We start from the raw sequence: 23,858 nt of genomic DNA, 5'->3' as shown, positions 1-23,858 counted from the left end.
TTGACGGGAAGAGACTAAGTGCAAAGTCGAGTTTGATCAAAGCTAACAAAATCATGCAATTGAGTGTCGAGGTTACGAGGTCCAAAATAATGAAGTTTATATATCAAGGAGTAACTTTCATGTTGGGGTTGAGAACCGAAGAGAATTGGATTTAAAGTTTCAGAGGATATATGGAAAAATGAGTAGTATGGATTAAAACGGGCATAACTTTCAGCTTGGATGTCGGATTTTCGCCCATGAGTATAATCCGGAATGCCACAAAATTTTGTACATGAAAAAGTTGGTATTGACATTTAATACTATGCAACTGCATAGTATAAAAGGCATGCAACCGCATAGACCATTCCCGAGACCAAATTGAAGGATTTCAAATTATCTATGGGACTGCATTGGATTATACTATGCGACCACATAGTGCAATTTTGGGCAAAAATTTTCCTTTTTCGTGATTTTCCATATTTTGATAGATTTTTTAATTCCATATATTTGTAATCTCGGATGAATAATGCACGGTTTTACTAGATTTTTTAGGGTCTTACAACTAGTATAAATATAAGAACTCTCTTTCATTGTATTGATACATTAAATGACTTTTCACATGAATTAATTGAGATTTTATCTTGCAAAGCTTTGCTTCAATTTTTTTTCTTAATGGAACAATAATACAGAATTTGTCAAGAATTTATTTCTTGTGGCATTCAAAACATCGGGTTGAATCTTTGAAGTGTGTAATCAAAGGGTCTTGCTTGGTTTTTTGGTTCATATTTTATTGGTTCAAATCTAAATTTTCGAAAGATATTTGTAAGCTTTGTGATCAAGAGGTCATATTTAAATATACGTTCGATTGCCTGGTTCATTGTTCGCAGGTTAATTCCTAAACCTTGATCGTATTTGGGCATTCTTGGGATCCGGTGTCAATTCCTGTGGGTTAGATAGGAACCCTGCTAATCGGATCGCATTAGGACGAGAGGACAGCATCTATCAAGCATTGAGAGCCCTAAACCAGAGTTGAAACCGCTGCCTCCAGGACTCAAACATGAATTTCTTAGACCAGGTGATACTTTTCCTGTAATTATATCTTTAGAATTAGATGCATTGCAATGTAAGCAACTTTAGAACATTCTGAATGAGCATAAATCTGCATTAGGTTGGACCATAGCTAACATCAAGGGTATTGGTTCTCTAATTTGCTCACACAGAATTCACCTAGAGGAAGGAACAACCCTTAAAAGAGACCCACAACGTAGGCTAAACCCTACGATGAAAAAAGTTGTGAAAAATGAGGTGCTAAAACTATTCGATGCAGGTGTCATTTAACCGATTGTAGATAGTAAATGGGTCAGTCCTATAAAAGTAGTCCTTAAAAGTCAGGTGTCACTGTGGTGAAAATGAAATAGGTGAAATGTACTCCACAAAAACAGTGACTGGATGTCGTATATGCATTGATATAGGAAGTTGAATACCGCTACCCGCAAGGACCACTTTCCCCTCCCCTTTTTAGATCAAATTCATGTGTAGCTATCCATCCTTTTACTATTTTTTTAGATAGCTACTCTAGTTACTATCAAATTGAAATAACCTTAGAAGACTGGAAAAGACCACATTTACTTATCCCTTTGGTACCTATGCATTTCGTAGAATGTCATTTGGACTTTGTAATACCCCCGTTACATTTCAAAGATGCATGAAAAGCATAGTTAGTGAAATGGTAGAGGATTGCATGGAAGTCTTCATGGATGACCTGAATGTGTTTGGAGTCTTGTTTGATGCATGTCTGTTGAGTTAGAAGAGAATCTTAACTCGGTGTGAGGAAAAAGGTTTAGTTTTAAATTGGGAGAAATGTGATTTTATGATACCTTCAGGAATTGTCTTAGGACACGTAATTTCTTCTAAGGGGATAAAAGTCGACAAATCTAAAATTGAACTAATCTCTAAATTGCCTACACTTAAGACAGTGAAGGTCATCGGATCATTCCTAGGTCATGCAGGTTTTTATTGGAGGTTTATGCAGAACTTTTCATCCATATCTAGACCATTGTATAACCTTCTAATTAAGGAAGTCACTTTTGAATGGACCTCAGAATGACAAGAGGTATTTAAAACAATGATTAACGAACTCACTTCAGCACCTGTAATGCAACCACCTTATTGGACATTATCGTTTGAAATTATGTTTGATGCTAGTGATTATGCAGTAGGTGCTATACTTGGACAATGAAGCTGAGGTAAGCCTTTCTTAATTTACTATGCTAGTAGAACTCTAAACATTGCTCAAATGAATTATTCCACAAATGAAAAAGAGTTACTAGATGTAGTCTTTGTGCTTGATAAGTTTCGATCTTATTTGATTGGCTCTCCTATTACAATTTTCACAGATCATACAGCCCTTAAGTATCTTTTTATAAATAAGGATGCTAAGGCACGTTTAATACGGTGGATTTTGCTTTTACAAGAATTTGACATCACCATCAAAGACAAGAAAGGAATTGAGAATGTCCTAACACACCATTTGTTAAGGCTGATCTTTGAAGACAATACAAACACCTTGCCAATCAAAGATGAATTTCCAGATGAGAATTTATTTTTTGTTTTTTCTCTATCATGGTTTGCTCACATTGTAAATTACTTGGTTGCAGGTGAAATCTCAAAAGAGTAGAGTGCACAGGATAAGAGAAAGTTCTTGGTTGAGGTATGTAATTTCTACCAGGATACCCATGTTTATTTAAGTACTGCACTGATCAAATCTCGAGATGTTGTGTTGCCAATAAAGAGATACCCAGCATACTTAGTTGTGGTGGCTATTTTTCTATTAAAATGACCACGTCAAAAATTTTACAATGCGGTATTTATTGGCCCACCTTATTTAAAGATACTAATGCTTATTGCAGATCTTGTGAAAGGTGCAAAAAGCTAGGTATTGTGTCTCGACGTAATATGATGCCTTTAAACCCCATTATGGTAATAGAAGTATTGATTGTTGGGGAATTGACTTTATGGGATCCTTTTTACCTTCTTTTGGTTACCTATATATTATTGTGGCAGTAAATTATATGTCTAAATGGGTAGATGTAGCTACTTGTAGGGTTAATGACAATAGGGGCACACACTTTTGCAACCATTCATTTGAGGCGCTAATGAAAAAGTATGGGGTTATTCATAAAATTTCCACTTCTTAACACCCCCAAACTAATGGATAGGTAGAATTGGGTAATAGGGAGATTAAGCAAATCTTGGAGAAAATGGTGAACCCCAATCGTAAAGATTGGTTTGTAAGGTTAAATTATGCACTTTGGGCTTACCATACGACTTTTAAGACCTCTTTAGGCATTTCATCATATAGACTCATCTTTGGAAAGCCTTGTAAATTACATGTAGAACTTGAGCATCGAGCTTATTGGGCTATTAAATAATTTAACTTCGATCTAGAAGAGGCAGGTAAGCCAATGAAATTTCAATTGGCTGAGTTAGAAGAGTTGAGAAACGATGCTTATGAGAGTTCTAGAATCTACAAGGCAAAAATGAAAACATTTCATGGTAAAAATATTTAACGAAAGATTTTTGAACAAAATCAAAAGGTGTACTTGTATGATTCTGGACTCCATAAGTACCCAGGAAACTTCATTCTAGGTATACTAGCCCCATTGTGGTACTACGAGCTTTTGAACATGGGGTGGTCGAAATTAAAGATCCTAATGAAGATAGAGTGTTCGAAGTGAATGGACAGCGTCTCAAAATAGCTTATGAACAATAGGTGCCTGCGGTGGAAGAAATTTGTTTTGCAGACCCCCTTTACCATCCTTAACATCATTCAAGTTTGTCTTTTACTTTGTTTTTCTATACATTTATTTTTAGACTTCTTAGTATATCTTGCACTCATTTTTAGGTTTATTTTCATTCCTTGCATTATGCATCCATTGAGATCTTTTCAACCTTCTTATCCTTCAATCTTATGTTGATTCACTGCAGTATTTGGGTGACACCTTTCCGTCTTTTTATTTTGGAAGATATGTTTATGCATTGAGAACAATGTAACATTTAGTTGGAGGAGGATCAATTTGAATTTTGTTGTGAATTGCATAATTAATTGCGTAATCATATGGAATTGAGAGGAAATTTTCGTTTGAGACTCTAATTTGCTGCATGTCTATGCCCTTGAATGATAAAATATGCCACTAAGAGTTAATTTTGTGTAATGAGTATTTAGATGTTGGACACTTGCTAAAAAAATTTTGTGCACACAAGCCTTGCAGTAAGATGGTAATTTGACATATGTAGTTAGAGGAGTCTCTTGCTGAAGTTTTCATGTGAGAATTAGTGAAGATTGAGAGCCATAATATACTAAAAATGTAATAGACAATAATTGATTTTGTGAATTGGAAACTTCTTTTGAGAATAACTATTCGTGTGAAACCCGCAAGCATACGAGATCGTTGACAAGTAATAGATTTAATGAGTTAGAGTATCGTCCCACAAGAAATGAAATTTAATTGAGTGTACTAGTCTTTAATTAGATTCAAAGTTAACAAATTAAAAGTGATTTTTGTAATTTTTAATTATTCTAATTTAATCTATAAAAACGTATAAAATGCAAATTTAAAATGTATACGGGAAGAGTGTGTTGGATTACGAATCCACCTATTATTATCAATTCCAATTTTTGACTACGTAGCTTTCGCTCTTGCATTCTTAACAATCGATAATTCTATTGTAATTAATCTTCTTTTCCAAGACAAATTAAATCTATCATATTCACGACCCAACCCGATCCTATTCCTAGTCCGAATTCATATGAATAGAACGCATTCAATTTCATAATTATCTCAAAGATTGCACACGTGATAAATCTTATTTCTAAAATTTATTGTACATATGTTAATCATGCAGTGTTCTAAACCTATTGTGAGCCTCCCACTACAACAGGTAACTATATACTTAATTGGTGATCAGGCAATCAAACAATAAAATTAAGCATGCAAAATTAATCAACAACTGCAAGAATTTAATTAAACCACGTGTTTTGAATTAAAAATAAATCATAATGGGTTTCATCTTCATCCAATACATGAGAAAAATTAGCCTAACATAAGATTGGAATTAAATACATAAAATTGGAAAAATATCACCGATAAATTGATGAAACGTGATTAATTCCACAAATTTGCTTGACTTTTACGCGAATGTAACTGGTTGTTTTCTTCTCTTATACTCCAAACTGCTCCAAATTGTGTGTGTTGTTTATTTATAAAATTTAGCCCAAGCTGTCGGCAATCTTCTCTCCAATTTCTATCAATTTCGGCTGCCTTTTTTGTCTATATCATAAAATCCAGCAGCCAGCTCGTATTTTATTCCAACTCCAATTCTCCCCAAAGCTGCGTGATGTGTATATATATCTATATATCCCAGTTGGCTTCTGTTCACCTCCAAGCAGCTCTCCAATTCTCTTCCTAGTCGTCAGTTACCTCCTCTCTCTCCCCAACAGCTGTGTGTGTGTATATATGATAAAAGACCAGCAGCCACTTTTTCCTTTTGGCAGCCGCCAATTCCTTTGTGTTTTTTCCTCTCCTTTTTTTCTATTGCATGTGTAAGAATATATATATGTATAGATACACTACAACCGGCAGCCCCCAGGAATCCCTATTCTCATTCAATTTCAATCACCTACTACTAGTCAAAAGGGGGCCCAATTTGATTGATATTTGCTTTAGAGTCCTCAATTCTTCTCATTCTTTCGTTGACTTTTATCCTTCAACTTTTATTCCGGTGAGATATAGTCCACAAACTTCTATTTAATAGTCAATTGATCATTTTCTTTCCCAATTGCTTCAAAACGGGTCCTTCACTAAAAACAAAAGAAAATTAACCTAAGTTAAGTATGAATTAATATTTTGATGACTTAAAAGTTTAATAATGTGGTATAAATAAATACACAAATTATGCTTATCAATAACATTACACAATCTATAATAAGATGGTGGATCATACTTGGGAAATGATGTTAGTCAACTTAGGATTGAATTTGCGCCTTTCAAGCCAATTTTTCTCATGATTTTAACACCCTAGTAGCCACTTTGAGCAATACACATATATAACCGTTACTTTCTATGCACCAATGTTATCCATACCTCAAGCCCATAAACATTTTTTTCTATCTTTTATGCTTCCAAGTGTATAGTAGATATTGAATGTTCATTTGAGAAGAATATTAACGAAGAAAGTGAGTTGATAAGTGCTTGAGTGAAGCGAGAAAACACAAAAGAAAGGGGAATTTGAAAAAAAAAAATGAAAAAAAGGTGAGAGAATAATGAGAAATGAAAATGAAAAAAGGGGGAAAATGAAGAAAAGAAAAAGAGGATTGGAGTTGGGAATTGAAATATTGAGGAATGCACTAATGTAAAGGATGAGATCCATTGAAATACTTGATGAAATGCCTAATTATGTACTTAGAAGTCCTTGAATTCTTTTTGTCCCTCTTTTCATATAACCCAACTTAATACTCATTACAACCTTTTTACACTGGCTGTTTTAATCCCAAGTCGGATTGTGGTAAGAAGTTGATGAATTTTCAAATGATAATGTGCCTATCATGTGATCAATGTTTGCTTGTTGCTTGTTCATAAATGTTTAAGCTTCCATGTTTTGAGTATCTTTTTCAGCTCCGTAGAGGATAACCCTGCACTAAACACTTTGATACCTGTGAGTTATAGGACTGAACCTTTAGCTCGAGACATACTTGATGTTGCATGTATTAGGATTTGCGATAAGATGGCTATGGCTTGACACATACTCACATATTTTATAAGTGTTTTTGATATCATGATGATCTTGACATTGTTAACCTCTTATGATGTTGAGTTTGAAAAGGGCATAGAATTGTGATTAAATTGGAACTTAACAATTTAAATTGTAGCATCACCCAATCATTTATTTGTCTTATTTTGCATTAGATAGCTAGGGACTAGCAATAAGCAAGTTGGGGGTGTGATAATATCACAAATTGTTAAATAATTCATCCATTTATTCTTATATTATTATGATATATTGACGCTTAAATGCACTAAGTATCATTATATTTTGATTTAGATTACAAATGGATGACTATAGTGGAATTCGGGAGAAAAAGAGCGAAAAATGTTCTAAATGGAATGAAGTAAAAGTTTAGGGGCCAAGTTGCAAATAATTCAAAGATGAGATGGGTGATGGAATGATGATTTTACAATGCTAGGGGTCAAATGGTTGCAATGAAAGGTCAAGAGAAGTGAAATATGACCATAACATTTTCACAAATCGATTTTCTACTGCACAAGAATGTTTTAGATTTTCAGTAAGAGATTTTGATCTATTTTTGACCTACTAAAATTTTGAATTGGAAAAGAGCTATTTCAAACTAAATTGTAGCTCTTTTTGTTAGCTTTTCAATATACTTTGAATAGTCTCAATCGGACATTGGAAGAAAAAGTTACGATCGAAATACTGAAAGCAGTCTGATGGGAAAACATTATAACTATGCAATCGAGTAGTTTTAAATGTATGCGACTATATGATTATTTTCAGAGAATCACAGGGCCATTTTTTTGTGAACTATGCGACCACATGGGATTGTACCTTGCGACCGCATAGTACAATCCTGGCGTAAATTTTCTGGTTTCCTAATTCTGTCCAACCACTTACAGTACTTAATCTCCCACAACTTTTAAGCCCTAAATCTCTTCAAAATGCAAGAGAATGCCCCCATACACTTTTCTCTCATCTTTGGCACAAGAAACTCCATGGAAAACTAACAATCTTGGTGAAGCCACAAAGGAACTCAATCGATTTTGGTGATTTCAACATCCTTTAATTCATTTATAGTATTTTCATTGTTAAACCATTCTAGGATTTAAATTTCCATATCTTGATTGTGATTTGACATTGGTTTAACATTTATTAGGTTTTTCATAGATTCAGTTATGCTTTTTCTATCGAACAATTGAAATATTTGTTGAATTTCAATTTCACTTAATTAATGTTATTGGTGTGATTCTCTATTGTCTTGTACTTGATGTATATGGTCACTTTTGAATTTGATTTCGATAATTAAATGTGGGAATGTGTTTTAGGAAATTTAATCTTTAGAATTACTGTTGATTTGAATTGGTGCTTGAAGTTATATTTTCCAATTAGAGAGTTAATGTGGGAATGTGTTTTTTGATAGTGATCTAAAATTTAAATTTTGGATCATTATAGATAATGGTTTAGCGAGAATATCTGTTATGTGTGTGTTTAAGTAGGCCTTTTGAAGAAGCATTGTAGACTTGGTGACGAGGGTCGCGGTGTGGTTGGAAGGAGTTTGACAAGTGGCTGGGATGGGTTTGTGGAGATGGAGGAGTTTGGGTAGGTGGCAAATGATGTTGGTTAATCGACTGGATCAAATATCCATTTTTGACTGTTCAAATAAGTGTAGAAACCACACCTATAATTACACATTTGAGGGAGACTATTAGAGAGTTAATGTGGGAATGTGTTTTTTGATAGTGATCTAAAATTTAAAATTTGGATCATTATAGATAATGGTTTGGTGAGAATATCTGTTATGTGTGTGTTTAAGTAGGCCTTTTGAGGAAGCATTGTAGACTTGGTGGCGAGGGTCGCGGTGTGGTTAGAAGGAGTTTGACAAGTGGCTGGGATGGGTTTGTGGAGATGGAGGAGTTTGGGTAGGTGGCAAATGATGTTGGTTAATCGACTGGATCAAATATCCATTTTTGACTGTTCAAATAAGTGTAGAAACCACACCTATAATTACACATTTGAGGGAGACTGAATGTGCTTTTTGTTATTTTATCCCTTGTGTGAGGGATATTGTAGTTCCCGGTATGCTGTTTTGTACCAGTAAGTTTGAACAGTAGTTATTATATTTCAAACTTTATTGTGCCATTTGTCTTCAATGATACGTTTTAATGGAATACCTTACTTTACCTTTCCAAAAAAATAAAAATAAAATAAAAAATACCATACACATTCATTACATTTAATGAAGTAAATAAACCTTGAATTCAATATTTATTTAAGTATGAAACAAATGGTCAATCTGTTACAGCAAAATAATATTCTTTTGGGAGACAAACCAACACGAATAACATAATATCCAGGATCTATGCTCCTGGTTATAAAGGAAAAGTACCAACATTTATTTCTTGGATGCCAATTAAAAGTAAAAGTAAAAATAAATTTCTATGTTTAGATACACCATCTTTGGTGTTCACAGACCAATAGGTTCTAAAAGTAAGAACTTAACAAAGTTATCCACACCAGAGGAGTAGCTGTCCTCTTCATGTTGATAAATGACTTCCGAAGTTCTTGACATATTAAAGCAAGCTCTAATGATGGGTAATGGCAAGCTAGAACTGAGTAGCTCCGTGTTAAGCTCTTTCCATAAGTTGCCAATGAGTTGCATTATGCATTCCCTAGCTTCATCTTCAGATGGTAAATTTTTCTCTTTCATGAACAAAGGTATACTCGAAGCATTATCTCCTCGATCTTGCTCTTCCTGACAAATAAAATCGTATAGAAATAAATAATATGTTTTTCACACAGAGTTTTTTCCTGTTTGTTGCTTCTTTCTTATTTCACTGAACTTTCTCTTTGTGGTTCCCTCTTTTGTTTCGACACTTTGAAAAGCAATAAGATATTTTTACAGGGAATTTGAAAGTGAATATTATAAGAACTGCGAATCTTAAATTATTGAGAAAAAATAGTAATGAAAATGTCTATTTCGTGAAATAAGATATACAGATGCCTTGTGAATTGGTATGGGAAAATATTGAAAATTACTTTAGTTGTTTGGGATGATGATTATGATAGTCAAGAAGCATCTAAGCCTTATACTAATAAATTTGTAAGAATCAATTTTTGTCACGTTTTTTGGATTATCAATAGATAGCATTTTTAATTAGTCAAAAAATTAGCCTCAGTTTGCAAAATGTATATATGGCTTACAAGAGTAACAGTAAATACAATATGAATAGTAAAGACAAATGATTATGAAAGTGTATTGAAATTGACATTTGACTTTAACTCAATTCATAAATCATTTATAAATTTCATGATGATGCTTGAAAACCACGAAATGATAAATCATTAGAATAATACGAAAACTATTGTACGGTTCGTATAATTGTAAATTTATTGTGGCGTAGTTATTAAAAATATATTTTAATTAAGGTGTGATTATAATGTGGTCTAGTAATTAAAATTTATAGTTGTAATATAATTAACATAAGCGTAAACCACAAAAACTTTCATGAACCCAAAAATGAGATACCGCATTCCATGCAGTTGAGGTCTGGAAAAACATATCCCATGCGTTATCCACAAAACTGACCTTATGCTAAAATATAAGATTTTTAACTAAGGGCTTTTGTTTTATCATGATGATGATCGGCAAGAAGTATCTAGGCCTTATGCCAATAAATTGAGTGAACTATAAGAATAAACTTTTGTCACTTTGTTTAATTTACCAATAGACACTATTTTGAATTAGTAAAAAATTTACTCTCCGTTTGCAAAATTTATAAATAACTTATAAAGCGGAATAGTAGTTGATACCATGAAATCTGTGAATAATTATAAATATATGGTTGAAATTAATAGTTGATTTTAACTCAATTTATAAAATCATTTATAAATTTCAATCCAAACAAAAGGCTAAAATATAGAATTTAAATTAAAGGCTTTTGTGTGCCATGCCCTTTTTTGTAAATTGGAAAACCTGGCTACTTTTTCAGATTAATATATAGGCACAAACTAACATCAGAGTAAAGATGTGTTAATTAATTTAAGATTCAAAAAGAATGTGACTAAAAAAGTGATCATTTAATAAAAGGAGTAGGAACAGGTCCATTTGTTCTTGAATATCATCTTTCAAAAGGGCATTTGCTTATACGGTACATGTCTTAGTAGAAGATATGATTTCTTGAAACTAAGTTATACGGCAAGTTAAATGATTCAAAAAGTATTGTTTCTCTCCTCTTTTCCATTTATTCATTTTCTTTAGTTATTCATTAAAGCAATTAGGATATATAAATCAATCTGATGAAAGTGTTTGGATATAATAGCTTTGAGGCGCTCAAATGGACCTTTTTGTCTTATAAAACCTTTTTGTAGGTTTGGATTGATGCAAAACTAGTTTTTTTGTACTACCTAATGTAAATTTATATCTCAATTAGAAAGTCTTATATAAAGCTGCTTTATCTTTCTCAAAAATGAGACGAATTACTCTATTTCAAATTATCTGAGCAGCCATTACTAAGAGACATCTTGGTGTATAATAAAAAGTACAAAAGTCAAGAGCGTGTGGCCGAGTTGGCAAAGGGCATGGCCTGGGAAACTGGGTTTGGCTTCGACGAGGGTTCAACCCACGCTTGAGACATTCGCCTTCTCCTTGGAGAAGATTTAACCGGCTGGTGTGGTTGCGGGTCTCGTGCCAGCCCCCAGGTTTACCTAGTGCGCACTGGTCGCCAGTAGCGGCTGCGGGTTCCTGGGTTATCAAAAAAAAAAAAAAAAAAAAAGGGGGGAGGGGATAAAAAAAAAAAAAAAAAAAAAAAAAAAAAAGTACAAAATATCTGATTCGGTGTTAAGAATATTGCATGTATGATTGGGTGAAAAACATTGCAACTGATAAGCAATTTAAAGAAAACATTTGTCCCATTCATCGTTAAGACTAATGCACGTAATTAGTTACCTTCGAAGTGCCCAAATCATCCCAGAGTCGAAGAATCTGGCCTGAACATGAAAATATCTTTGGGTATGGTTTCTCCATTGATTTTACATTTCCATGGCTAATACCTTCCCCTAACAAGAAGAAAATATGCACCAAGGCCATGTATGACCCTGATGTAGTCACTGCATTTTTTAGGTAATTTGCAAGATTTGGTACATGTCCACTGTTAAACCAGTTGGCTTCAATCATAAAAGCTTCAATGGTGTTCATCCACTGTGACAAATAAAATTTGGAAATTTTCATCACTATCATGTTAACCAAAACGGTAGATGATTTGTTTATATATATGATGAACTGTAACAAAATAAAATTTGGGAATTTCAAAAAGGAAAATCGTAGGTAATATCTTAAAAGGATTAAACTGAACCAAGCACAATTTTACACCATCGAAATTGATTGTAAACTTTTATTTGTTTGGGAGAGTGTAAATTTGAACAAAAATAATGTTAGAACTTCTGATCAATACAAATGTAAACTTTGATCTGGACGAGATTTTTCAACGTTATAGGGAATTTTAACAAAAATATTCTATTCTTTTGTATGTAACCAGATACTAAAAAATAGTGTAGAAGATAGAATCCTTAGAAAAACTATTAAAAATAAAACAAGATGGATGACAATAGAAAGAAAAAAATGTACTGAAATATGTTACCACTTGTTTAAGGGATGGAAGCACATTTCGTCCCTGTTCTTTGAGAATACTGTAAGCAATCTCATTCGTATTGTTGTACAGTGCCATATAACATATTTTCATGTATGCTGGAAGTTGTTCAATTGCATCAAGATTCCATCTGCAAACCCAAAATATTACACCAGTAGACTATATGAAATTTAAGAATCAAGACATGTAGAATAGCATGTTAAATAAATCAAATATCTTGTTAATTCATGATATTCTAAATAGATTATTAGCTTATTCAAAAGGAATTTCTATCTGTAGAAGAATAGCCCTAGTCTGAATCCTAGATGCAGAGAATTGTCTGTTAACATATGATTTATCTTGCTAAACTAAAGAGGCTAGAGAAATATATAAAGAGACACATGTACAAGAATTTGTCAGATGTTTTGCGCAGTATCCTTGGCTTATGAAAGGGTCCAATTGTGCAAGGGGTAGATATAGTACTTACTTTTGAATTGCATCATTAAAGAGTAGGAGTTCATTTATGGATCCGTAAGTGTCAAAAATGTCATCAATTACTAATAAAATGGCAATGGTTTTTGCTAGCTCAATACGCGCCTGCGAGTACTTGGGGTCTGGAAGGATTCCTACGGTCCAAAAATAGCATTCCATAGGGCGATCACGTCCAAACTTGAGTTTTTCCACGAGGCCTAACTGCTTCCACCATCTAAAAACATAGGAAATCTTCATAAGAAATTAACTTATATTTAAAAGTAGATAACATCAATGAATTCTATGTAAATCGAGAAAAAAATATTTGAAATTAAAATGAATACTTGAAATCCCGCTAAAAAGTATATCCAGATTATATAGCGCACATATTTTGTTACATTAAACTCGAATAATGGACAGTACAAGACTTGAAGCTTAACAAATTTTTGTCACGTGTTTTTGTGTGTGTGTGTGTGTGAGTCATATTCAATGTTCTCTAGTAAAACATATAAGCAGGCAGAAAGCATAATGTTACCTTGATAACTCGGCCAATTCTATTTGGTGCAAGGACTGAACCTTGTTATAATCCAATTTTGCTTGCTCAAGAAGAATTTGACTGAAATTGCTTCCCATGCTATATTCATCAATATAGAGTCTGGACTCTAGCCTTGCCATTCTTAGGTGTCTAGGCAGCTCAAGCGCTCGGGTCACCTGTCTACAGAGCTGTTTTCCCATGCTCGGTATTGATAGTCTCAAGTGAGTTACTGCAAATCTCATGGCTTCAGAAAGTATATCCTCTCCACTTGCACCCAAGGACGATGCTTCATATAAACTTAAAAGGCCCCTTGTGTCTTGGCTAATGGACTCTTTGAATTTTCCATTCTTTTCCATGAATTTCTCGAAAACATCTGCTCCAATTTAAGAAGAAAAATAATAATTAATTGGACCACTTGTGTTACTTGCACAAAATGATTTATATATCATGATATGGAAAGAAATGATTGAGTCAGAATTTCTCCAACAAAATTTTCCCAAAAAAAAAAAAAAAAAAAAAAGGAAAAAAAAATTTCCACTCTTTTTTTGACACTTCATCAATATGTATAAAACTTTGTTATGTATATGTAGCATTATTTTTAACCCGATATTATCCTATAAGATATGTAATTTAGCTAGTAGTTGTCTAATAACTTATAGCGTACAGTAGACTTCTGATTTTGCCATTAATTATGAGTTTTCAAGTTTAATCTTATTCTGCATGCAAAATTATTAGAGAATTGAGTGGTGTAGATTATTTCATCAACACTTTATTATTTGACCAAACTACTTTAATCTTCTTACACATAGATATTTTTTATTTTTTAAGTGAAAAATAAATTATTATTCTTTTGAGAATATATATTTGAAAAGCGAAGAAAAAGTGCTATTTTTTTATTTTTTATTTTTCCCTTTTTAGTCTATTAGAAAAGCACTTTCAAGTTCGGGACCAGATTATCAGGTCTCCAAGTAAGCCCAGTTGGAAGTTTAGGACTATCACCGCCATGTTTATAGGTAAGATGAAGATGATAGGGTAATTATCCATAGTAGGATATTTTTGTAATTGGAGACAATATGGATTGTAGAAGAATAATGTTAATATATAAAATTATGCATAGCATTTTTGTAGAATATATCCATTAATTGATTGTCTAACTGTTAAGCAGGAAGCGGGACATTATGCCGACACAATAATATAATTTAAAGCAGAATTTTCTAATTCTTTTATCTATGTTTTGCTTTATTTTTCATCTTTGACTTATTTTTTTCCAATCTTCTTAAATTAGGCATCCTATATTCCGGAGGTATTTTACATTTTTTGAAAGAATATCAAGAAAGAAAGAAAAAGATGTACCACAGCTAACAGGCAAGCCTTCAGTCCTAAGCAGTCGAAATCGTAGTCCGGTGGCATGGAGATCATCTCCAGCATCCCAATTTATTAACTTATTCAACCATGAATCAATCTCTTCTTCATAATTATATGCAATTCCTAGCCACTGAAGTGTATCTATCAACTCCATCGCTGCCATTGGGTCCAAAGCTCTTCGCAAAGCTTTTCGGGTATTTTCCCGGAGTTCTTCAATCCTCTCGCTGCAATTGATATTTTCCATTGTGTGAAGTACCTACATGTATTTTTCCAAGAACGATAAAATCAGGATTGCCTTAGATGAAATTTTTTTAAACAATCATGAGTTAAATGAATATTATAAGAAAGAGTATCGAATTATCAAAAATATTACAAGACGTATCATGTTAAAGAGAAATAAGAAAAAGTAGGGTTGTATTGAAAATGTATGAGAATGGGTCCCGTGTCAAAATACAATTTCATGAGATGGATAGAGCATTGAAGAAAATAATAAGAAATGATAGCACACTAATTCAAAATGCAAGAAAGGGTAGCATGTTAAACGAAAAATAATGTGTTAAATGAAAATGTTACGAAAAGTATAGTATATTAAAAGGAGAAAATGTAAGAGACAGAAAAGTTTTAATTGAAAAATTATGTAGCTCGCCTAAATGAAAAACTATAAGGCTGGTGACTAGAAATATAGGTTTGGTTAGCCTATTGAATGGAAAACTATAAGAAAGAATAATATGCTGAATAAACATGTCGAATGGGAAACTACAAGGGTAAGTAGAACTTCATACAAGAAGTTACGATAAGAAAGAGAACTTTGCCCGATGGGGAAAAAAGTTATAAGAAAGAGTAGCATGTCAAAAGAAAGAATACAAGCATAGAGCATTGAACGAGGAAAAAAATATACGGATAGAAATAGAAAAATTATCAGAAAGTGCATTGCATTATTATTATATTAGAGAGCTCAATGATAATATTAGAGTGGATGTAACTACAAAGGATGGAAAGATGAGAGGAAACTGTCTTCTTAGTTTACAACAATCTGCACAAGAAATAACGTCAGTTAGTCACCACTTTATATAGCCCCAGATTTGGCGAGAAACAATAAATAGTTTGGCCTGACTTCTGTTTCCTATATATATAATTGCATATAGCACCTCAACAAGGACTAAATTAATTTATCAACTATTCAACTAATTAATTGATTCCAAGTTAGTTGATTAGTACCTATTTTCTTGTTTTCCGCTTCTTAATCTTTATTTTTATTTTTATTTTTTATTATCATTAGCCGCCTTAAGTTGTTTCAATTTGGTTATTTGTTCATTGCTTAAGGCAACATGGACAAGTTTTACAAAATTAATACAAATGATCAAAACCCCCCAAAAAATTAGGTTAATTTATTTTATATTATATGACATACATTAACTGAGTTAGTTAAAAGTAATTTGGATTTGGTATGCTGAATTCGAAATAACATAATATTATATATTGCATAAAATACCCATTTTTTGCATCAAATAATTCTTATAAATTTAACCTTATTTGTATCAAAATGATCAAACGAGAATAACTAGGTAAGCAGTTTAAACTTCGGATAACTAAATTGAATAACTGGTCCATGTATATAAAACTTAGGAAGAACAAATTGATTGTCCAATTTAATGTCAAGAAAAAAGGTATTTTTTCTTCAAACATGGCATCTCTATTTTGCTTTGAAGTCTTTTATATATATGTGTAAGTTCCAGCTTAATTTCTTTCAACTCCTTATTGCAAACAAAAGATAATGTAGACTTTGAAATACATACTGAAAAATAACAAATGGGGTTTATTCCATAAATTAAGCTTCCCAATATGGTCTACAAACTATTTATTGGAAAAACAGTAAAAGGTTATAAATATTTGTCTATTAGAACCTTGAAAAATTGATTACGATTCTGTAAGACTATTATCTAGAAAATAAGAAAAAATAGATTTTAGAAATATTTGATAAAGTTCTAAAACTATCATGCTCATAAGCAGCCAAAGAAATAATCGGTACGGTTCAGATTTTCATTATTGGAACGTGCCAAAGGGAGAATTGGTAACTAATATGTAGTTACAGAATTAATAATCAAATCTTATTTTCTAATTGGTCATGTATAGGCTTTTCTAGGTCACTTCGAAGAAGGTTCATTGTTAATCATTCACATGGTCCTTGTGAACATCTAATAGCTTTCCAAATAAATAATTAGAGATGTATAAAATATTTCGTCCCCAAATGCAAACACATGAGCTGATGAGCTGGTTGGTAAACAAGTATATGGGAAATTAGTTATTAAATTAATAAATCAAGACTTTGATGGCAGCCAGATTTTGATTATTATGTCATTTTGATGAAGGTGGTTTCTATGGAGATTTACTAAATGCGTGTGTGCCCTTGATAAGGTTGAATGAACAATTGTTTTGGAATTTTTGAACGATTAGATTTGTCGTATAGTTTAGACCCAAGTGCGGAATTAAAACAATAACAAACAACAAGTCACTTATTAATGTCTGACTAGGGTATTAATTCAATTAATTTATACATTTAAATAATCAGAAAAGATTACGATCAAAAGCAATAAAAAGTAAATGACACCAAATATGATCACTCAAAATAAAATTCCTTACTGGATAAAAAAACCTCCGGACAAACTTGCCAATAAAATTCGCTAGAAAAGTTACAATATGTCTCTACATTGTTAAATTTTAGCTGACTCACATCTAACTTGTAAATCACCAAGGAACTCCTCCATTTGTGCACCCCTGCATTTCTAAGAACTTTGAACTACTTTTCTCTTCATGTGGATCAAAAAGAACAAACATCATTCTCAAGTGCTGAACTTCAAGTCTCTTACAAAACTCCGGAACTCTTTTGTTTTGGTGTTTGACCAAGGATCTTTCTTTGTGGAATTTGATCTTGTAGACTCATGCAAGAGATATTGAAATATATTTTTGGCTTTCAAAGAACAAACTCTTAAGTTACAACAAGGCTCTACTAATTGGATCGATATATGGGTTGAATAATGAAGAAATAATATAGTGGTTAAATCAAGAAATCAATAAAATGATGTTTGGATTCTCAATGAATGATCTCTATTATCAAAATATAGTTCAAGCAAACTTTTAGACGTCCCATAGGGTATACATTTATAATAGGTAGAGTTTTGGATGAAAAGAAACTCAAATCAACTTGAAAAATCAATTTTTATTATTCCTCAAATAACCACGCCAGTCAAGCGCCAAGTGAGTGGCAGCTGAGTAATAGTCAATATTTTTGTCATAACTTTCTCTTCTGATATCCGATTGAGGCGATTTAAAGTACGTTGATAAGCTAATTCAAATATTTACAATTCTTCTAGAAGATAGATTTTTTAAAATTTGAATACTTTCCATGTGGAAAATGCATTGCAACTTATGATTGAGAATTTGGAGCCAAACTCGTGCAAAATTTTGACATTCATTTGACTCCTAATTGCATTTTATTGATTATACGTGATCTTTTTTAACATTTTTTACTCCAAGGATCATACTACCAACCCTTAACTATTTTGACTTTAATTACAACTCAATTAACTCCTAATACAATTCAACTAAAATAGGATTTTGACTAAGAAAATTATCAATTACAAATTTAGAGATTGCCAATTATATAATTTGGACCTAACAACTTCCCCCTTTGACATTCCATGATAAAATCTTTTATTTTAAAGTCAAAGAAAAAATCTACCGAACAATTGTACAAAATTTACTTCAATATCCTTCAAATTTATTTCTTGAAACACATGAAAACAACAATATCACATGAAAAGTAAAAGAAAATTAACAAGTAATAAAGTAGAACTACCAACGTAAAACACGATATCCAAATTAGACAAAACACCTAATCAAACATAATATCAATGTGAGAAAAAATTCTTAGCTTTTCCCCTAACTCATATTAAATCGTCAAATTAAATAAAAGTTTTCAAAAATTTCTCTCCCTAGATATATTGGTACCCACCCTTTTGTCTCGAATAACGAAGAAAAATAGTAATATAGACATGAATACCATGAAGGGTAATGAGTTAAAGGTATATGCACATACAAAAATATACAAAATTTTGCAAAACATATGATGGGAGAAAATATTCCTTTCTTTGGAGACAAATTCTTTTTTCATGCATTTTTTAGATATACTATCATGAGCAACTTTCTAATACATATATAATTCATAAACAATAAACTTTTCTCACATAATTTATCTTGAACCTAAATGGAATGAATTGTATTAGTTATTTATGTGTGAAAAGTGCCATTAAACTTATGTAACCAAGCCTCAAAACCTTGAATCACTGGGAAAAGACGTGCAAAGAATCACTGGTGAATGAATATATTCTTCAAATTACGAAGGCAAACTTAGTGCCAGTAGGACTTTTTTTAATTAAAAAACTCATATTTAATTGTATAATTTTTTTCTCCCTCTATTTGTGAGTGCACACACATATTTTCTCTTTTATTTTTCAAATATTACATGCGCTCTTCTTTATTAAGTTTTCTACATGATTGCCATATCTAGCTTTAGATCGATGACTACAAAGTTGACTTAAAAGACACTAGGTATTAAATGTTATTCCATATTTAAAGTCAACCCACCACATAAGTTACCGTCATCCCAAATCTCACACATGCGGTCAAAATCCACTTACAAGAGTTTAACGTGTGTAGTGCATATAATACGTGCAATAGCCTATATTAAGTACTCCAAGTAAGTTCTAGATAAAGCTAATAGAAGTTTTATTTACTATTTCTTAATTATATTAACACTTGATCCCAAGTAAACATTTTCAAAAAAGAATATTACTTGAATTATTTTTTTCGAATTTTTATATTTCATAAAAAAATAATGCTAAATAAAACAAAAAATAAGGAAAAAAATATGGAGTGCATATATGAATAAGTGGATATGATGATTAAAGTAGATGTATGTAGCTAAATGCCTAACTAATAAAGCTTAGAAAAGCTCTTACCGTAAAGATAAGAGAAACACAAGCAATAACGCAACTAATATCATCATTTCGATCTATGAATTCACTCTTCTTGACCTACATTTTCTTAGATCAAAATGTCATCTTAGTTAATTGAGTCATTAACTCAGTCAAGTGACTCATTTGATTAGTCAAGAATCTAACATAAGTAGTCAGATATTTTTTGTTGCTCATAATCAAAAGGTTCCGTTACTTAGGTTTGATGTGACCTAACTCACCACAATTATGACAAGTGCGAACAAATTTAGGAGTAAGCCTAGGTTTCAAATTCTAAACCTTAGGGGGAGGAAACCTATGTTTGTACATATGATTTTGGTCTTTGGGCACTTGCATCCTTGGTCTTGTTCCTACTTAGGAGCTTGCAACACTTAGGTCTTATATGTTCTAACTTGCATTTATGATGACACATGGGGATAAACCTAGGAGTAACACTGGATTTCAATTTTTGTACATTAGGTTTGATCGAGGCTGTACACCATTATTAAAAAAAAGGTTGAATCCCAACCTTAAGGGTCCCCCACCGCCCCTGCCCTGGAGCATCGTGAGGGAGGTAAATCGCAGGTTATGCCTCCAAAGGTATAGGGTGGAAGGCTGCTTGTACACTTGCACTTACCTAAGAGCCAAATCCATATTTTAGGATTCGAACCCTTGACGCGGTAGCCTCAAGCAAAGCTGGATTTCTCCACCCTTCCCTTTTACCACTTGGAGATGTGCCCTGAGGGTGGCTGGTAAACCATTATTGTTAGTAAAGGAAGCAGTATGAGAACAAATCTTCTCTGTTTCCAATTGTTTTGTGCAGACCTATCATGTTATCAATCTTCTTAAATCCACTATAGAAATAATGAAGCTGAGCATTTGATTTTTCAAAATCACTCATAAGGGTTTAAATCTTAATTTCTAAAGACTCTTTACCAACCCTTAATTCATTCAATCATTTGGCAGACTCATCAAGTTTAACGATAAGCTCTCTTTATCTTATTCAGGTTGATTCAATTTCTTAAAGACTTAACTATTAACCTTATGTAACTTAATACTCTCCTTTTACAGTTGTCATAAGCATCAAGAATATCCATATGATCCTTAGATCCTAAATTGAAATGTGATGTATCTTATTGCACGTAATCAAGATTTACACAATGGATTACACAATATCATATAACACTTTATCATTTTGCAATTTAAGGTATAATCAACTTTTTCATCCAATCTTTTTCCTCCATATCATATTGTGTAATTCATTATGTACATTTTTATGTACAAGTAGCAAAATTAGTATGTGATGGTCTCATCTAGATAATTATTAGGTCAAGGATCACAACTAAGCTCTGATAACAACTGAAAAATTAAATTAGTTAAATAGTTTAGAGCTAAATGCCGAATTAAAACAATAACAAGCAACAAGACACTCATTAATGTTTTTGGATCATTAAGATAATTAATTCAATTAGTTCCTATCTTTAAACAATAAAAAACATTCAGATCAAAAGTAATAAAAGTAAATAACACTAAATATGATCACGGAGGAAAATTCCAAAATGGATAAAACAACCTCCTGGCAAACTTGCTAGCAAAATCTACTAGAAAAGTTAACTTATAATTAATCTAGGCACTTCTAAACCTTAATTAATCACTAAAGAACTCCTTTAGTTGTGTACTCTCACACTTCTCAGAGCTCTGAGTCACTTTTCTCTTCACATGGATCAACGAGAATGGCTTCCGTTCTTGAGCATTGGAACTCCAAGTGCCTCTTCCTAAAACTCAAGAACTCTAAAGGGTAATTAGATTTCATTTTAGGTTTGATCAAGGATTTTTTCTATATTTTGATCTTGTCGGTTGATGCAAGAGCTATTAAAATATATTTTTGACTTCAAAGAACAAACTCTTGACTTACAATAAGGTTTTATTAATTAGATCAACATATGTTTTGAATAATGAATAAATAATATTGTGGTTGAATCAAGGAATCAATGAAAGAATGTTTAGATCTTCAAAAAATGATCTGTACAATCAAAATATTGTTCAACCACACTTTTGGACACCGCATAGGATGTATATTTATAATAGGTAGCGTTTGGTACGAAACTGAAAACTAGTCTGAAAATTGATTTTATTATTTCCCAAATAACTATAACACATGAGCGCCAGGCGAGCAACAACTAAGTAGTGATTAGTATTTTCGTTATAACTTTCCCTTTCGATGTTCGATTGAGGAGCACTAGGCTAGAATGATAACTCAGATGGCTATAATTCTTCTAAAATTGAAGTTTCAAATTTGAACATTTTCGATGCGAAAAAATGCATCGTAACTTGTGACCGAGAATTTGGGGCAAAACTTGTGTAGCACTTTGACACTCCTTTAACTTCTAATTGTATTCTATCGATCATATGTTATTATTTGGATGTCTTTGACTCCTCTAAAGATTACACTACCAACCTTTAAATATTTTTATTTTAATTACAATTCTATTACTTCTATTTTGACTTTGATTACAACTCAATTAACTCTTAATACGATTAAACTAAAATGTGATTTTGACCAAGGAAATTACGAATTAGGTAATTTGGACCTAACAATTTTGTATAGTGGAAAAAAATTATTTTCTATTTTTGATATCAAAACACTATCAAAGGTTTGATGGGGTTTTTAAGCCTCCACAAAAGCCGAATCGGAGGAAGGGCTAGATTCACGAATTCTATTTTATCTATTGAAAAAATAAAGTACAAGAGGGTGGGCAACATGGTAGTCTTATCTTCAAAGATGACATCTGGTTGTGAAGAGGAAAATATTTTAAAAGCATTAAATTTGGAAGTATTAATTCTATTGCAATACAACTTGACCGCCAAAAAAAAAAGGGGCTTACATTTACAATTCAGTTTTGTAATTAAACTGCAAGTACGGAAAGCAGTGAGCTTCAAGCAGTATATCCTACTCTTCAACTCTCGGGGGAAATCTTTATCAACATATGACTTGTATCCTACTATGCAAATGCCCCCATTAGAAAGCAAGAAAGTTCGCAATAAGCAAAGTTGATTGTTGACCTCACGAAATGGACCTTCCACGTGGTCAACCGAGAGCCAATTCACATGTTCCTTCCTGTGCACAGTAGAAAATGATTAGAAGCACAAGGCAGGAACCAGTGGGGGTGGTGGCGGCTGCATACATTTCGACGATCAAGTTAGGAGATGATGATTGAAATGGTGCTGGAATTGTGCAAGAGCAGGAGGAGATAAACTATACTTTTGTGTGGATAGCTTAGTACGAGTTTCATTACCTTTGCCTCTTGTCAAACCTTAGATATTTATAGACAAGGAACACCTTTGGATATGAGACACATGTATGCATATGACGGTCTGAGGGATTTGTTCGTAGGCATCAATTAGCCGCATCTAGAGTGTGCGGGTAATTAATTCCTCTTTGTTGAATTGACATAAAGTTGATACGTCACATCAATTAACCTATGGAGATAAAGGAGATCCTGACAAAAATATATCTTTAAAATTGGTGGTGGAGAGCTGTTGAAGAGGCACCTCGGAGTACCCACGCTTCAGCATCAAGATACCTCGGACGCCTTGGCAGATTTACTTGGTGATCAGGATGTGAACTTTAAGTTAGGTCGACGCTGATATCACTTCGAAACCACTTTTGAGGGACATGTAGCACCTTGCTGAAGAGTGGGCGCGATGTGCCTAAGTAGTTTCCCTTAGAATATACATGGCTTCTTCTCCTCCAATACACCAGAGTAGGGACAATGAGAAGTCTCTTTTATATAGCACATCATCCTAGAGTGTGAAGTGAGTAGCTCTTTTCCTCAATTTTTTGGCCTCATTCTTTGATGTTGGCACTGATTCGTCCTTGAGAAAGGACATGATGGGTTGTATCCAAGGTGGGGTACCTTCAATCCACATTCCTCTTCACCTCCGGAAGTGAAAGGCTTTGGTAGGCACTCAATTGGATGAATTTTTAGTAGCTCGGAGTCTTTCCTATTGGCCAATTTGGACTGGGGGTCTGCATGTATGTTTTCGAAGCTTGGGACCTGAACTAGTTCGAGCTTCTCA

The 23,858-nt window shown here is 32.8% G+C and overlaps 1 protein-coding gene and 1 pseudogene across 1 annotated transcript; one reads left to right on the top strand and one right to left on the bottom strand.

Annotated features, from left to right (window-relative positions):
- The window catches only part of LOC111370006, a 75,619-nt pseudogene extending 72,963 nt beyond the window's left edge, over positions 1 to 2,656 (top strand).
- Positions 2,657 to 9,017: 6,361 nt separating this feature from the next.
- LOC111370005 (probable terpene synthase 11) lies at positions 9,018 to 15,010 on the bottom strand. Its single transcript, XM_022991722.1, has 6 exons — positions 14,755 to 15,010; positions 13,402 to 13,774; positions 12,883 to 13,101; positions 12,408 to 12,546; positions 11,717 to 11,968; positions 9,018 to 9,523 (listed from the first exon to the last, which is right to left on the bottom strand). Exons 1-6 carry the CDS (start codon positions 15,008 to 15,010, stop codon positions 9,236 to 9,238), a joined length of 1,527 nt encoding a protein of 508 aa, XP_022847490.1. The 3' UTR covers positions 9,018 to 9,235.
- Positions 15,011 to 23,858: the final 8,848 nt, after the last annotated feature.

Source organism: Olea europaea, chromosome 21, assembly GCF_002742605.1.
Source record: "Olea europaea var. sylvestris chromosome 21, O_europaea_v1, whole genome shotgun sequence".
Lineage (NCBI taxonomy): Eukaryota > Viridiplantae > Streptophyta > Magnoliopsida > Lamiales > Oleaceae > Olea > Olea europaea.
This window is presented reverse-complemented; position numbering and strand designations above follow the sequence as displayed.